Raw genomic sequence first — 17766 nt, 5'->3', positions numbered from 1 at the left:
ATTAAAATGTTCCCTTTTAATATAACATTTTTTTCCTCAACACTTGTGAATTCATTCTTTTATGATGTTTGTGCACAAAGTTGATTTCAAATTATTTCAAATGGTCTCTTTGCAACAAACATGCACTTGCCAGATATCGTTTATGATAACATAGCTATCACTGAGGTATTGCATGTTAAAGTCATCATGAAAGCAAAACTGACCCAGTATATGCTCCCAGTCATAAATGGTGCTGTTGTAGGCGATTTCATTGAATGCTAACTGTAATGCAAGACACATTCAGGTTTTAATTAATGTCACATTTATTTTCCATGGAAAACATGGATAGCAGTCAGCAACCAAAACACTCATACACGCGGTACCATCAACAGGAGTGTTTATAGAGTAAGATAAAATTAAATGCAATCATAAAATGTACAAATCTAAAAGTAGATTACCCTGATAGTATTATAGTGGTGGCAATAAAGTACATAAAAACAAAGGCTGCTTCCTGATGTATAGATGTACAGAGCACAACAGTGACCAACCGCTTAAGGCCTTGGTTCTGGAAGTCTCTTCCCTATTCATTTTCCCACTTAAAAAAATAAATTAAAATATAAACATTGCAATAAAGTATAATGAAAAATAATTGAACCAAATATTCCATATTAAATAAAAAGGGGGGGGGGGATAATAATAAATGGAGCAATTCCAAGAGGGCCCTTGCTCCATGGTATGGTGCATATGGAATGAACTTATTGTTGATTTGACGATATAAAATGGATGAGCTTTAAAAAAAATAATAATAATAATAAAAAAAAAAATGTGTTGTTTCACTGGCCATTTGATAGTTAATATTGAAATCTTCACTGTACAAAAGAATCTTAATTTTGATTGAGACAGAGGGGAAAGTTGATTGGGATTTTTACTTCCTGAACCCTACTGTTGCGCTCTGTCGTTTGTGGCGGATCTCTGACTGAATGACTCTGATTGGGCTTCTGAATAATGAGAAGCAAATTCAACATCTCATTGGCTGATCATCTCCGTCACTGCTGGTTAAACAGGAGGCCACATAGCCAAAGAACTTTGTACTAGAGTTTTTACAACATGGCACATCAGTGTTAATCAAATCAAATATAAGCACTGCAATAGGGGTTAACAAGAGATCACAAGTGCAATGCACTGTATGGCATACAAAGGTGATGTGTTATGGATAACAGGTCCACTTTTCTGTGACTAACAGTAAACAAGAGTTCACTGAACGTCATCCATTTCAAGGCTGTGTTAACCAGGAACCAAAGACTTGCGGTTACACTCCAAATGATCATAAGGTGGACTACAGTTACAAGTAGGTTCAGTTACAGACTGAACACTTCAGCATGATGGAATAGAAGAACCACTTAGAGTGGGCATAAACAGCCACAGGACTGCCTTTGTGACCTCAGCAAGGGGGCTTAATCACCAGTGTTAGCATGCTAGCATCATTAACATGTGGCTGCATAACGTTCATACATGCATTTCTCAGGTAGAAGACATGGGTAAATAAATAGAAATGCACCACTGTATTTGGTTAAAAAAATAAAAGCAGTAAATGATTTTTAAATTCATAATCAGAGGGTTTTGGCTGTGGAAGAGGTCAACGGTGTTCTTCACTATCCAGTTGAGCCATTTCGAGCGCTCATACTGTACAGTCAGCATTGTTTATTGGAGCACAACTGGGAATGTCATCCCAGGCTTTGTGATGAAGAGTCTCAGTAGCTATGTTTGCATTCAGACTTGCGAATTAGACTGGAATATTGCATAAAACATTTGCGAATAAAGTACCGTTTCCATTTCATGTGTTCCAGAGAACAAAATAGTCAATTCCTGGTAAAACTGGCGTAAAGAAAAACCCTTTTTTCCCCCTACATAATATATGATTTCAATGGTATGCAATGAAATCGGTCACCCAGTCACATGTTGAGGCACTTGAGTTTTGTTGCGCAACCAGGCATTAATTCGCAAATGTGTTTCCATTGTAGCTTATTTGCATGTTTTCTTATTGAATAAAAAGACATTAACCTAAATTGATCTAGTGTGCAACTTTTATGTAATTTCCATCTAGTGTTTATGCAATATCCCAAATTTCCATGAAAATACATGGATGGAAACATAGCAGATAAGGTCCTCTAAATCTACTCAATGGCCCCAGAGAAGAAAATCTTTATCCTGAACCCTGTGACTTTTAGCAACAGCCCTGCATAGGTTATTGGGAAGCTAGTTGCACCTTTTGCAACCATTCACATCATCCTTACAGTAGCAACACTGTCCTTAGTTGATTCGTTATCAACTGACCATCATCCGCTTGAGGAGCGTGACGCTAAACAAGAGTCTATCACATTGTTCATGCCTCAGAAGATGGGTTTGATCTTCGCTACTGTATGCAGATATATTTCTTCCACCACGACTTCGAGAGCATTTTCATTTTATCAGCAGTACTGTGGACCTTCCGCTCTCGTCTGGATCTTCGATCGGATTGTCGGAGCCCGACGGAGATGGCGGCGTCAAACACCTCCTTAAGGTTTTTCTGTGTGAGAGAGGAGCATTCTATGTAGGCTACCGCTCCTATTTTGTCCGCCAGGGCTCGGGCGTCTTCTTCCGGGACGGGTTGCTCTCGGCGCCGTGCCAGTTCGATGAGGACCTTGACGTCCTGCCGTAGGTCGCACTGGGTGCCCACCAGCAGCACAGGTGTGAGCGGACAACGCCGTCGGATCTCCGGCACCCATTTTTCACCGATGTTCTGGAAGGAAGCGGGGCTGACGACGCTGAAGCACAGGAGGAGGACGTCAGTCCGCGTGTAGCAGAAGTGACGCAACTTATCAAATTCATCCTGAGGTAGAGAGAGAAAGAGGAAAGAGTATCATTACTGTTGTTTAGAGGGTTTCGTAACACAAGGACTCTCTCAAAAATCATTTGCGGGATTACAAATTGTTATTTTAAATAATAAAATCCTTTAACTAGCTCTTGGGGTGTTTTATAATTCCCTGAAACAATTAAGTGAAATTATAGGTTGGCGCTCGCAAAGAACATTGCATGTGGAACACACAGTTCACGCTTTAATCTTTTAAACTCGGCCAAAGTTTTCAACTCTGGCACACCCTGTCCCATTTATGCTATACAAATGAATTGAAAGTATAAATCTGCTGAGCTTTTGGAGAGCAGGGCCTCTTAAAACTTTGAAAACACCAATTAAGCTTGACAGATAAGAAGCCAAACCTTTTCAATGTCTACGCTCCATCTACTTCTCATTATGAAATGCTAAGATTTAGATAACATTTGAAACATGAAAACAAAGAAGGTAAACCTACACTGCGAATACAAATATAATGCTGTAAATAAATAAATAAACAGCTGCTGAAATGGTATTATTTCATATATTTTGTTAAATGTACTTTTACATATTTAACTATTAAGTAACCACGCATCACACATTAAACTTACTGAATGCACATGAATTTGTGTTTTAATCTAGTTTTAATTTATGTTCTTTAGTGTAGCCAATATGATTTTAATGCATGTAAGAATTATAAAATGTATGCATGTAAAAGATTTTACCACAAATATTTTCATATGAATTTTTTTAATGAATGTGTAATGAATGGTATATGGTTATTACAGCAATTCATTTACTGTATAGAATAAGTAAAGCTAGATATACTGTATCATTTCAGTTTTTACAGTAATATGCTCTAGCCACCAATTAGAGTAATCTATAAATAACTGTTAAACAGCCACTGCAGTAGTTTTTACAGTAACTAGCTAGAAATTATTACTATTAATTAAATGTAATAATAATAATTATTGTTGTTGTTGTTTCTGCTTGGTGTTGGATTTTTATATTTTGGATTCATATATTAACCCCTTAACTGTCACCCCCCATTTTTTTAAATAAGCATGCAGGTGCACTATCCAAACTTAAATTGTTGTAATTTATGAACACTTTGGAATACAGACATAAGTCTCTTTTTAAAAAGGAAAATCAGCAGATTATCGCAAAAGTGAATTTTTTAAAAGAATTAAAGTATCAAAACGTTATGCTAGTTTAAATATACTGTAAAGAAAATGCACTATATTCATTTTATTTTATATATACCAAATATTTTACATAACAGGTTTTACTCTAAAACTGGTATAAAATTAAAGCCTTATGTCTAAATAAGTTATGTTCCAAATTTGAAGTTGATATGAAAAAAAATTGAGGTTCCTGTGAGATTTTATTTAGGGCGTTATACCACAAACAGCCACCGGGTGCCATCCAAACACAATTACATTTTTTAATGCATTTTTCTGTCACAAATGTCTAGATTTCTCTGTCAATATTAATTCTATCTCAAAATACCTTTCCAATGATATGTTTTTTGTCAAGATTATAAAAAGTTTTGATTGTAAAAGAGCGTAATGCATTTTGTAATATGACACTTGAGACCGCCCACAAAGGGGGAGGAGACCACCAAAAGATTTTAAAGTACCATTTCCATGGTAAGGCAATGTCCGATTTCAAAATGGTTTTCACAGGATGAATCTTGGGCTTCTAAGCTTTTCAAATGATATATGTATGTTGATTACTAAAGGATTTTATAGAGAAAAAGGACAACAACAACAGAGTGCCAAGCGTCCCACAGGTGGGACGGTGACAGCTAAGGGTTAAGAAAGATGAACTGTGGTATACACAGGTGAATGTCAGTTTTGTACTGTATATACAGTCATATTACCCAGCCCTCCAATTATCACTCAAAAAAAAAAAAAAGGTCAACTTACTGACGCACAGACATCGCCTGATTGACTTTATTATCAAACAACGACTGCTTTCTTTTGTTGACATGGACACATGCACAACATAATGGAAGTACATCCAAACTGAAAGTAATAGACTTTTGTCATACTAGCCTTTGTTTCTCCGTACTGGGCAAAGTGCATTTGTTCTTTCCCTTTGAAATCTATATGAAAGCCTGTCGTACTATAACTGGGAAACTGAATTCTTATCTTCCCGTGTTTGCCTGAGCTTGCCTCTGCATTGAGTAAAGGAATTAATAGGTTATGTACTAAGAGGGCAGAGTCATTTATTTGTTAACCCATGTAATGCATGACAAAGGAGTGTCAGATTCTGAGGTTCAAAGCCTTTCACAAAACCCTTCAACAAAACAATATAATATTCCAATGTGGAAAGCAGAATAAATGTACAGCCAGGGGCCTTTTCAAATGATTTTCAGTGATATGTGAAGGTAGTTACACAACTGCAGATTGAAAATAATCAGTGCTGAAAAAGATTTGGCATCACAAACATCAGTTGGAAGGCAAAACCGCTGGTTACATGATACCCTGCCCAAGCCTGCACGGCTCAGAAACGGAGAGGGAGATCCAATAACTGAAGTGCCAGTAGCTTGAGGATTGTTCTTTTCGCTCTCTTTACGATTTCCTCACAGTATGGCGTCCTCGACCGAGCTCTTATAATTGCTAAGATTTTGTCGTGCAACCACTTTGTCATCCAATTTCCAAATCATGGTTCCAGAGAGTGACAGAAATGCCAGCCCCAAACAAAAAGATCTAGTTATGTGATGTTCCTGTTTGGGGTGCATGATGCATCGGATAGTTGAGGTACGAGACTAGGATGCAGGTGGTGCAGTGGAGTTCTTACCTGTCCTGCAGTGTCACAAAGCTGCAGTCTCACTGGTTGTCCATCCACCTGTACGACCGCTGGAGGAAAAAAAAAAAAAGAGGGAAAGGATGAGTCATTTTACTACCAAAACACGCACCTGTTTCCATTTAGTCACCTGACACTGTGAACAAACACACCTGCACCACTTTAAGACTTGACCATTTTAAGGTTTTTAAAGAAAAGTGTATATATAAATAATCAACTTTATATCAAATATATGAAGTAAACACACACACATATATACACATACATCTATATATCATATATTACTATATCTCTTTATATTACGGTCATAACTAAATTTTATATAGATTTTTATTAATAATAAATGTTTAAAATATCAGTTTGTTATAAAATAAACATCATTCCTTAATAATAATAATAATAATAATAATAATAAATAACAACAGCATTATTCTTATTTTTAAATATATTTTTGTAATAAAATCTTAATATAAGACTTAATAATAATAATAAACAATAAAAGTTATGTTGCTTATTATTTAGATTTTCAGGTTCAATGTGTATTTTTTCATATTGGAGTGCAAAATACTCCCAACAAGGTCTCTAATAATAATAATAATATAACTATTATATAAATAAACATTATTATTATTATTTTCTAATAACAGTCTGTAATGTAATAATCTTAATATAACATGCTCTTTAATAATAATAATAATATTATAAAAATTATTCTCAATATCCTTATTCTATAATAATAATACCAATAATTCCTATTCTTTATTATTATTATTATATTTTATACACCCTCATGTACATATTATAGATCAACAGCCCAGATATAATTTGGGTCCCTGCAGCTCATAAACAGCTCAGCATCTCACACTTTGCATGTTTTGAAGGACTGTACATGCTGTTAAATCCTATGAAAATGTTTTTTCCAACATGCCACAGTAAAGTGATCTCATGAAACACAGTAACACTGAGGCCCTGCTGAAGGTTTGTCACATCAAAGTGTTCTGCTCGTCAAGCGCCTATTGTGGAATTGTCTCCAAATCTCCGTCATATGATCTGCCTTTAATTCAGCCCTAGCTCTTCCCCCTCAAAGTGCCACCTGTTGAATTGCGTAACTGCTTTCAAATCAGTGCAGAGATTTCTGATCTGGTTCCAGGAGAGTGAGAGTGACCTCATCACAGGCTCCAGCAAACAATATCTGCTCACACATTCAAACAAGGCACATATATAGATAGATATATATATACACATATATAGATAGATATATATATACACATATATAGATAGATATATATATACACATATATAGATAGATATATATATACACATATATAGATAGATATATATATACACATATATAGATAGATATATATATACACATATATAGATAGATATATATATACACATATATAGATAGATATATATATACACATACACACACACATACTAGTTACATAATAACAACAATAATATAACAACTTCATAAATCCATTGAAAAGTACTTAAGCAAAAAGCAAAAAGCTATTTCTATGAAAAGCTCGTGCATTTGTTTGCAACTGATGCGCTACAACGCACAATTACGTATCCAAAGACTCACCTGAGAAATCGTCAAACGCTGTCGGGACGTATTTTGTTGGATAACCGTTGGTCGTGTAGCTGACAATCAGGCTGGTTTTTCCCACGGCTCCGTCCCCGAGAAACACGCACTTCAACAGGCGCCCCTGGCAGTGCGCAGGCCGGGGGGATCTGGGTTTGTGTGGCGGCACCGGAGGCGCCATCAGGTTACTGTAATCCATGACGCGCTGCTCGACAGGTGGACCGCACACTCCTAATGGAGTGACCCAGGAAAAAACCATCAATAAGAGCCCTCTCAAAACAACTGTGCACTATGAGCACTGCGTAAATGCGCTTGATCCGGTGCAGTGCGCGTAAAGCGTCAATTTCATAAGTTCCAAATATTCAGTAGCGCCACAGAAAACTACAGCCTTGCAGACTCTACAACAGCTGGGTGACGAGTGAGAGAGGCAGCTTTTATAGTCAGCCTTCATTTGACTAGCTCCTCCCTCTTTGCATATTAATGAAGCGTGTCCCACTAGAAACAACGGCAAGTGTGTGCGTTAATAGATCTAAAAGGCTATTGTTTCTGTATCTTCAGAGAACCTCTCCAATTCTAACACTGTTTTATATGGCATATCCTTCATTTTGCTATAATGTCCTACATTTTAAGCCTATGTCTTATTTATTGCAAGCATAAACATTCATAACGGAAAGGCAGCTTTGTAGCTTTTTAAGTGTGGTGGAAGGTAATGTATATTTTTGTTTAATGCATCTTTTTATTTTCACAAAACTTATTTTGAGATCGTCAGGTCCTCTTCACGTCAGAGAACACCTGTTCTACTTTAAGGGGTTTGCAAACATAGATTCATCAAAGAATATTTTTAACATTAATCTAAGAGGAAAGTGTGCAACTTAGGGCCTCGCACATTTATATTTATGATTGTTAAATGTGACCAAAAAGCATAAAAAGGTCGACTATAAAAATCACTAAAACGTTGCATTTATAAAATATAACAATGCCTTTAGGAAAACTGTATAATTCATATTTACAGCACACCATAATGATGATTTGTATTAAACTTTAGCATCAGAATTGAATAATGTGCCGTTATTTACATCTGATTGATGCCTTTCACCTTCTCCTTTTGGCGACTAGGAATTAAATTGAGCTTTTCTGCCACCTAGTGATCAATATTTACAACTGAGCTATTTCATATTTATTTTGAGAAATTAATCTACAACATGTATACATATTATGAAACGAAGAGATGCCGAGTAACTGACACACAGTATGATTAAGTACGTTTCACTTTTAGTATGAGTCTATAGTTTTATGTTAGTATATATGTAAGATGATGGCTAATGTAGAATGTTTCAGGGAAACTGATTATTTGTCCAGTTATGGCTTCATATCTACTGTGATTGGTCTCATCACTTTAAATCATAAAATCAGGTGATAAACTCTGAAAATGATTTTATGGTCAGATCTGAAAGGCAAGGGTCATAGGAAAGTTGCACTTAAAGACAGCACATTTCTGGCCAAAGTACAGCAGTCAGCTGTGACCTCATCCGAACAAACTCCATAAGCATAAGTGATTGCAATATTCTAATCTCATTCTGACTTGTTCAGGTTAAGTGATGAAGGGAAACAGTGTCTGTATATAGGCTATGCGTTGAATTTGAATTAAACTGACTGTATGGGACCAGATCTACATTAATTCAAAGAACTTAGTTTGTCATTAAATTGTATGAGAAAGAAAGATAACGTCTGTGTAAATAAATGCTAAACTAATTATATGTTTCTGAAATTATGTATTTGTCTCTTAATGTCTGATGAGGACATTATAATTATGAAAGCATGTTTTCCTGCAGCAAACACAATGTTGGTATCAGTTCAATGAAATGTCTATGGTGTTTTTTAAAAAATAAATACATCAAAAAAGTTTGAAAAATTGAAGTGAAATTACAACATACAGTATGTGTTAAAGTGTTATTATCAGCATCCACTCAGGCCTGTGACTAAACTTTTTAAGGCTTAAAGCCTTCCTGGTGTTATTAGGAAGAGTGCAGACGGAGGAAGGGAATTATAGTCTTGCTGACCCTCCTTTGCTTAATGGCCATGGAAACCTTTTTAAAAAGTGCCGTTTGTAATAATGTCAAATGTAAGGTTTTACTAGTACATTTGAAATCTTATGTTTTAATAATCTTTTGTCGTGCTTTACAGAAGTACACGTATTTTGACATATTGACTAACATATTAAAGCACATGTAAACGTTTGATTATAACTTTAACAGTAGCGTTATTTGATATTACATGTAAGGTTAATATATTTTACAAATGTGTAATTACAAACCTATTTTTAAAGAATGACACACAAGTTTGAATAGAAATTAAAGTGTTATTATCAGCATCCACTCAGGCCTGTGACTAAACTTTTTAAGGCTTAAAGCCTTCCTGGTGTTATTAGGAAGAGTGCAGACGGAGGAAGGGAATTATAGTCTTGCTGACCCTCCTTTGCTTAATGGCCATGGAAACCTTTTTAAAAAGTGCCGTTTGTAATAATGTCAAATGTAAGGTTTTACTAGTACATTTGAAATCTTATGTTTTAATAATCTTTTGTCGTGCTTTACAGAAGTACACGTATTTTGACATATTGACTAACATATTAAAGCACATGTAAACGTTTGATTATAACTTTAACAGTAGCGTTATTTGATAAATGTGTAATTACAAACCTATTTTTAAAGAATGACACACAAGTTTGAATAGAAACCACATTCAAGTATATTTGAGCTTACCATAGCTAAATATTTGTCAGTATTTGGCAATAAACTTTACAGCATACTTGAAGTATCTTTTTTTTTTGTAATAAGTACTCTTTTTAAAGTATGTTAGAGTGTACTACTTTTCACAAGGGTTCTGGTCCCTAAAATATGGCTTATATGGCAGCATATCACCTACTTAACCATCTGTACTGTTCTCTCTGGAGCACCATAAAAGTGGTCCATACATCTCATCCATATATTCCATGTCTTCTGAAGTCATACAATATTTTTGTGTGCCAAAAGAACTACTGTTAATTTAAGCCATTATAGCCCCCTACTTTTGAAATGCCATCTAGTAGGGATGTTGTGATTCAAAAGACATTTGACTGATTCATTCTGCCACATGAGGTCAAAAGTTATTGACTAACATATTAAAGCACATGTAAACGTTTGATTATAACTTTAACAGTAGCGTTATTTGATAAATGTGTAATTACAAACCTATTTTTAAAGAATGACACACAAGTTTGAATAGAAACCACATTCAAGTATATTTGAGCTTACCATAGCTAAATATTTGTCAGTATTTGGCAATAAACTTTACAGCATACTTGAAGTATCTTTTTTTTTTGTAATAAGTACTCTTTTTAAAGTATGTTAGAGTGTACTACTTTTCACAAGGGTTCTGGTCCCTAAAATATGGCTTATATGGAAGCATATCACCTACTTAACCATCTGTACTGTTCTCTCTGGAGCACCATAAAAGTGGTCCATACATCTCATCCATATATTCCATGTCTTCTGAAGTCATACAGTATTTTTGTGTGCCAAAAGAACTACTGTTAATTTAAGCCATTATAGCCCCCTACTTTTGAAATAGTAGGGATGTTATGATTCAAAAGACATTTGACTGATTCATTCTGCCACATGAGGTCAAAAGTTCACCTGACCTCAGTGATAAGCCACGTGGTGATTCTTCTGACGTGTTTTTGTACAAAGGTCAGCTGTCAAGTATGTGGTGCGGTCAAGTTTTGGTATACTGTAGGGTGGCGAGAGTGATTTGCTTTGATTGGAAATCAAACGTACATTGAAATAATACCAAGGAAACAAAACATTGGAAAAGAAAATAACATTGTGGTTTTAATAGCTCTTAGGTACTTTAACAGGCTTAAGCTGGCCACGCATACACACACACAGACACAACGAGATATTTCGAGACTGTCATAAGTAAAAACCCCATTTGGAAACTGGTCCTGCATTATTTTCCTGGCAGGTGAACTGCAGTCAGTCTGGATTCAGAAAGCCGTCACTGCTTTTCCTTCACTGAAGTCATCCATGTTTATTCAGATAACTCTCAAGGGGCTGTTATTGTACAGGTGGTTCAAGTATCCTAGTGGTCTGTGTTTCATTCATACACTCATACTGATACTGAAATGTGGAAATTAAAACGTGTCTTTAACTTCTCAGAATTCCAAAGCCTTTGATTTTCATCCAAGATTGTTCTTTGCATGGTCCTCCCTTAAATCCGTATCTCCTCCTATATAAGGCCCTGTGTCATTAGCCCCTCCCCCACTGCTGCAGAGGCGGGACTCTGAGCACAAACTGCTAATTAAGACATTTTTGAGTGACAGCTTGTAGCTCCTCCTCCTCTGTGAGGTGTGTCTCAATGGACTTTGGGTTTAGCTCCACCTGGAGTGGGGTCCGGGGGTGGTCCGCCACCCTGGGTCAGCCGATGAAGGCTGTTCAACAGACAAAAAAACAATTACATGTTTATTATCAGAACTGTCAGATAAACCTTTATGATCAAAAACATCACGAGTCATCTTGACTTGAAGCACTGATATGATAGGAAGATCACTTCTTGCAGTAGATGGCGCTATACTCACAAGTCCTTTATGTTGTCAATGTGGGCTTGCACTGCTATAAAGCAGCTGTCCACTTTGTCCTGTAAAAGAAGAGAGCGACATGAGCAGCAATAGATGTGTTAACCTTAGTATTAAAATTTATTTTCGAAGTTAATATTATTTTTAGTATGTTTCTTTATACTTCAGAATTTCATGTTTAATTCGTTGTGCTACTTGCTTTTTTTCTTTTTTTGCTTTATTGATTAAACAAATTATTTGCTGAGTAAATCCACTATATTAATAAAAAATTATAAATAGTGTCTTTAGAAATCTAATATTATTCCATACCACTGCACATAAACCATCATTCCTTTATTTATAAAGTAATCATTGGATTGTTGGACAATTAATTATAAAAATAACAATGACAAATTTATACAATTAATCAGCAAGACTTTCTCTTCTGTCAATTAAAAACTAAAATTAAAATGACAAATTAAATTAAAAAGCATTTTCAGATATGATACACCAGATTTGTATTAAAATTTATTTTCGAAGTTAATATTATTTTTAGTATGTTTCTTTATACTTCAGAATTTCATGTTTAATTCGTTGTGCTACTTGCTTTTTTTCTTTTTTTGCTTTATTGATTAAACAAATTATTTGCTGAGTAAATCCACTATATTAATAAAAAATTATAAATAGTGTCTTTAGAAATCTAATATTATTCCATACCACTGCACATAAACCATCATTCCTTTATTTATAAAGTAATCATTGGATTGTTGGACAATTAATTATAAAAATAACAATGACAAATTTATACAATTAATCAGCAAGACTTTCTCTTCTGTCAATTAAAAACTAAAATTAAAATGACAAATTAAATTAAAAAGCATTTTCAGTTATGCTGTGAGAAGATATGATACACCAGATTTAGCATCAGCAATGCCAAAACAGATTTTAATTAATCACACAGAGCCGATTTGAATATCAGAAAGTACAGATTAAAGTGAAGTGACAAAGGCAATGTCCGAGTGACCCATACTCAGAATTAGTGCTCTGCATTTACCCATCCAAAGTGCACACACACAGCAGTGAACACACACACACACAGCAGTGAACACACACACACCGTGAACACACACCCGGAGCAGTGGGCAGCCATTTATGCTGCGGCACCCGGGGAGCAGTTGGGGGTTCGGTGCCTTGCTCAAGGGCACCTCAGTCGTGGTATTGAAGGTGGGAGAGAGCACTGTACATTCCCTCCTACCCCCCCTGCCGGTACGAGACTCGAACCCACAACCTTTGGGTTATGAGTCCGACTCTCTAACCATTAGGCCAGGTAACCATTAGGCTAGGTAATCTGTTATGAGTCCGACTCTCTAACCATTAGGCCACAACTTCCCCAACACATTTATCAAATTAAATTTATCATATATCAAATTAAATATGATATATGAAGATATGGGAAGATACAGTAATCTGTGAAAAACAACTACTTGTATGGTACTGCATTATTATTATTATAAGCATTATACAATATGTTTTTCAAGAAACAGAGATTCAAACTACCTGGTCTCATGGCAAAAACGTACCTGGGGCACTTTTTCGCGAGACACTAAATACGTACCAATAAGTACGCTACATTTCACAGTTTCCAAAAGGAATGAACACTAGAGGCAGTAAAACTCTGACACCTTTTATTCCTTTTCACACAAATTGACAGCGTTTCGATTAATAAAGTGTAATTTTCGCACAATTACTTGAAGAATATTATGACTTCAAAACAAATTTAATATGCTGGGAGATTTGAAAACTGATGCATTTGAATGTTATCATCGCACATATCCAGCTTCATATATCTATGGGTTTTCACAGATGGTAGGTTTGTTCGGTTGCTCATGGAGTACGGAGACGTAGCCTACTTGAGAGGCGAGGAGCTTATTAGGTTTAGGCTTAGTAGGTTTAGGGTTGGTTTCCAACACGATAGAGCATTAACTTTTAGGGACAGTCCCCGGATATTTGAATTCTGAACCGCCGCAATACGTACCTGAAGCAACGTAATAAAAACAGAGCAATAATTGGTACCTAGCCTATGTCAACGTAATAAAAACGTGCCAGGGTCACGTACTGAACCCATGTTTTAGCGCCACTCAGTGGACATTTCTCTTTGAAACTGCGGCGAAACGTGCAGTAAGGTAGGCCTACGTAAAAACGGTGTTGCAGAAAAGTACCCAGCGGTAGGCTACAGTATTTTTATGAGACCAGGTTGATTTCAAAATAACATAATAATAAAAGTATGAGGTGGTAGAATTGCAAATGATCCAGATACAAATGAATCCCTAGTTAATCACATGTCTGATGTCACCAACAACATGTGGGTCTTAGCATATGTAAACTGTGTTTCTTATTATATCCAGTACTTAGGCTTATTTGAATATGAAATATGTCTGACTAAAATACACAGAGAAATACATAGGGAATATGGATGATATGAAATGTCACTGTCATTAAAGCCCACAGAGACTGCGTTACCTGGTGCCTTGTGTAAAACAGAGGGACAGAGAAGACAGCAATCACACCTGAAGAGCACATGATGACAAGAAGGACTAGTTAAAAAAAAGCGTTTGGCATTAACTGATCATAAAGCATGTCAATCCTTCATAGTAAATGTAGTGTAATTGGAAAAAAATGGCCAACATATATCTGAGGCCTTTGTATATGTGTAGATTTGCAAGTTATAGATTAACCACCGAATGCAAGTTACAAAGCATAACTAAAAGAAAAAAAAAAGTTGTCGGACATCATACCGATGATGAGCAAGGTAAGGCCATTGCAGAGGTTTCCCAGGAACGTGACCAGATACATCAGCAACAAGAACTGGGAATAACAAACAAACTTTTCATTACTCGATTCCTAAATGTTTGTGTATGCAAACCAGTGTACAGAAAACACAAATCTGATTCCTCAAGCCACTTCAGCATTCTGTCAAACCCAACATCCACAGCATGATGTGATCTTCTGGGATTATTATCTAAAACAGTGTGTCTGGCCCAGAGAAAACGCTTCCTCTTATATCTCCTCAGTGTGAAGTTTCTAGTCACCAAGTCTGAAACTAGAAACCGTACTCAGGACAAGACCCTCTTGTATCCTCCCGTCTCATACATAAGACCACATGTGTCCCATGTCACATTCCACACAGGTCACAGTGTGACTCTGTCACACCCCGAAACATGAGGACTATTAAGAGTTTCAACTGAAGACTTTGCAGTGCTTGGCTGGATTTAGATGCGTTTGAAAGACAAAGTTAGGTCACTTTTAAATAACTGCTCCTCGAGTATACTAAATCATCACTGTATTTATGAATATTTCGTAATCAAAGACATAAAAACATGTTGAGAGCTAGACTTATCAGGATTTTATTCATAGTGAGAATAAAAATGCATTCACAAAGTCAGAAAACTTTGACAATACAAACGAAATCACTAAAGAGATCTCTTTAATATCTCGGATGTTTCTCCTAGACATAATTTCCGGACAACTCACAGATAGCTTACGAAATTTTTTAATTTTTAAATTTGATAAAAATGCTATTTTACGAAGCATATTAAGTAGATATAGACAAGTGGAGCTAGGGAGGAGGAGCGTGATTGCTGTATCGCCAGTGCCGATGGGCTGTAGTTGAAGATGAAGTGGTGAATGCCAGTATTTATTTAAATGTTAAAAAGAGAAAGACAAAAAAGTAGTGGTTTAATTGGATAGGAGGGGTGAAAAAGGAACCTCAGAGATCTAAATATGAAACATTTCTCATCAAGTTCTTCTCACACTAAAATACAATAATTATGTCATCTTTATTTATTTATTTATTATTATTATTATTATTTTACTTTAGTGTATTGTATTTATTTATTTATTTTTGCTGTAGAAAATTTGTTATGGCATTTTAAAATGCTGTCATAAAATTTTGCCTAAAAACACAATAGGAATTTAGAAACCTTACTTTTCTCTCAAAATGCAGAATAGTATCATATATTCTGTAATTCTGTGCCATAATGTGTGGGAGATAATCTATGTCAAGTCTCATATAGACCACACGTGCCTGAAAATACACCCCAAAACACTGTCAGAAGTATTTCGTGTGGTAAGCCTTGAGTGTAATTAGAGTGACAGCTGTGAGCGACATTATTTTAAGTGCACAGCTGAGAGGCCTGAAATAACGAAAATAATTTTTGTCCTTTGTAGAGGACCTTTTTAATTACCACAGTGGTTATGCAAACATCCTTGGATTTATTAACGTCATGGAAAGAGAAACAGTTAGGTATATTATTTTGCAATTATCTTTATCATTTGATGTATAATTAGTCTTTTTTCATGGAAACAAAAAAGCAAGAATAAATTAGTTGGTTTCTTTCTGTTGGGGAGACACTGCACATTAATTGAATAAAATATTCTTATGAAATATGAGAACTTGCTATGAAACATTATAAGGGTGTTTCTCATTACAATGTGGTTCTAAAGTTTTTCTCAAGATGTTATATATATAAAAAAAACTTTTTGCTGGGTTTCAAGAGGATGATGAACAAACACAAAAGCCACAAATGCCACATTCAAGTACTGAAAATGAAAAGAGACCAAAAAAGATAAGATGAGAATTTAATAAATAGAAGCGGACAGAAAAAAAGAGAAATGAAAAGAATATCTTTGACAGGCATTACAGAGCACAAAACTAGAAACATGAATGTGTGCCAGCAATGTGATACATTCAGAAAGAGAGATGTTTTTTTCACAGAGAGAGAAATAAAAATACAAAATTAAACATTCTATGAGAGTGATCCTTTTTCATCAATGTGGAATATATTTCATTGATCTAGCAGACAGATTCAGATGAATGAATTTTATACAGGATCGTCAGTTCTCAGGCCTCACCTTGAGGGAGTTGAACAGGTTGCCCACAAAGATGAGGTTCCTTATTGTGTCTACGGCAGAACAGGACAGCACAATGGCCTTCTGCATGTAGTGCTGCACCTCTTCCCCACTTAAACTGATGTCCAACTCTAAATTTGACCTGCAGCACATCAATACATACAGACACAGCCTTACACACTGACATTAAACATACATTTTATTTTCAAGATGACATATTTATCCAAAGCAGAGCCCATAATTGTTTCTTTAACAGTTGCACAGTTGCTTTTTTGGCCCTATGGTTCCTTATTGTGTCTACGGCAGAACAGGACAGCACAATGGCCTTCTGCATGTAGTGCTGCACCTCTTCCCCACTTAAACTGATGTCCAACTCTAAATTTGACCTGCAGCACATCAATACATACAGACACAGCCTTACACACTGACATTAAACGTACATTTTATTTTCAAGATGACACATTTATCCAAAGCAGAGCCCATAATTGTTTCTTTAACAGTTGCACAGTTGCTTTTTTGGCCCTATGAAAAAAAAAAAGTTTCAACTTTACCCTAGTTAATTAAAAAAATATGGAAGCCCGTTTCCGTCACTGAATAAAAAAATAAAAAAGGTAATTGTGACTTTTTATCTCACAGTTCTGACTTTTACTCTCATATTTGCGTGATATCAACTCGCAATTGCGAGTTAAAAAGTCATAATTGTGAGATATAAACTCTTTTAATTGTGAGATATAAATTCTGAGAAATAAAGTCAGAATTGTGTGATATAAACTTGCAATTCTGAGAACATATCAGTCTTTAAAAAAAGTCAGAATTGTGAGTTTTTATCTTGCGATTGTGACTTCATATCTCGCAATTCTGACTTTATAACTCGCAACTGTGAGTTTATATCTCACAATTCTGTGAAAAAAAGTCCAAATTGTGAGATACAAAGTCGCAATAACCTTTTTTTTTTTTTTATTCAGTGGCGGAAACGGGCTTCCATCCTTTAATCCATTTTCTAATAATGGCCAAAAATAA

General features: G+C 35.5%; 2 protein-coding genes across 2 annotated transcripts in view; both read right to left on the bottom strand.

The window, feature by feature from the left end:
* Positions 1–284: 284 nt before the first annotated feature.
* LOC107567273 (rho-related GTP-binding protein RhoU-like) lies at positions 285–7649 on the bottom strand. Its single transcript, XM_016252916.1, has 3 exons — positions 7251–7649; positions 5654–5712; positions 285–2848 (listed from the first exon to the last, which is right to left on the bottom strand). Exons 1-3 carry the CDS (start codon positions 7507–7509, stop codon positions 2393–2395), a joined length of 774 nt encoding a protein of 257 aa, XP_016108402.1. The 5' UTR covers positions 7510–7649; the 3' UTR covers positions 285–2392.
* Positions 7650–11090: 3441 nt separating this feature from the next.
* LOC107567275 (reticulon-1-A-like) overlaps positions 11091–17766 on the bottom strand; it is a 10455-nt gene continuing 3779 nt past the window's right edge. The window contains exons 3-6 of the mRNA XM_016252920.1: positions 14634–14703; positions 14359–14405; positions 11863–11921; positions 11091–11715 (exon numbers count right to left, since the gene is read on the bottom strand). Coding sequence (XP_016108406.1) covers positions 11640–11715; positions 11863–11921; positions 14359–14405; positions 14634–14703 — 252 coding nt within the window. The 3' untranslated portion in view covers positions 11091–11639. The remainder of the gene's footprint in view (positions 11716–11862; positions 11922–14358; positions 14406–14633; positions 14704–17766) is intronic.

The sequence above is a fragment of the Sinocyclocheilus grahami genome, unplaced genomic scaffold (genome assembly GCF_001515645.1).
Source record: "Sinocyclocheilus grahami isolate Dianchi unplaced genomic scaffold, SAMN03320097.WGS_v1.1 scaffold1139.1, whole genome shotgun sequence".
NCBI lineage: Eukaryota > Metazoa > Chordata > Actinopteri > Cypriniformes > Cyprinidae > Sinocyclocheilus > Sinocyclocheilus grahami.
Note: the sequence above shows the minus strand (reverse complement) of the source record. Positions and strands in the feature narration are given on the sequence as shown.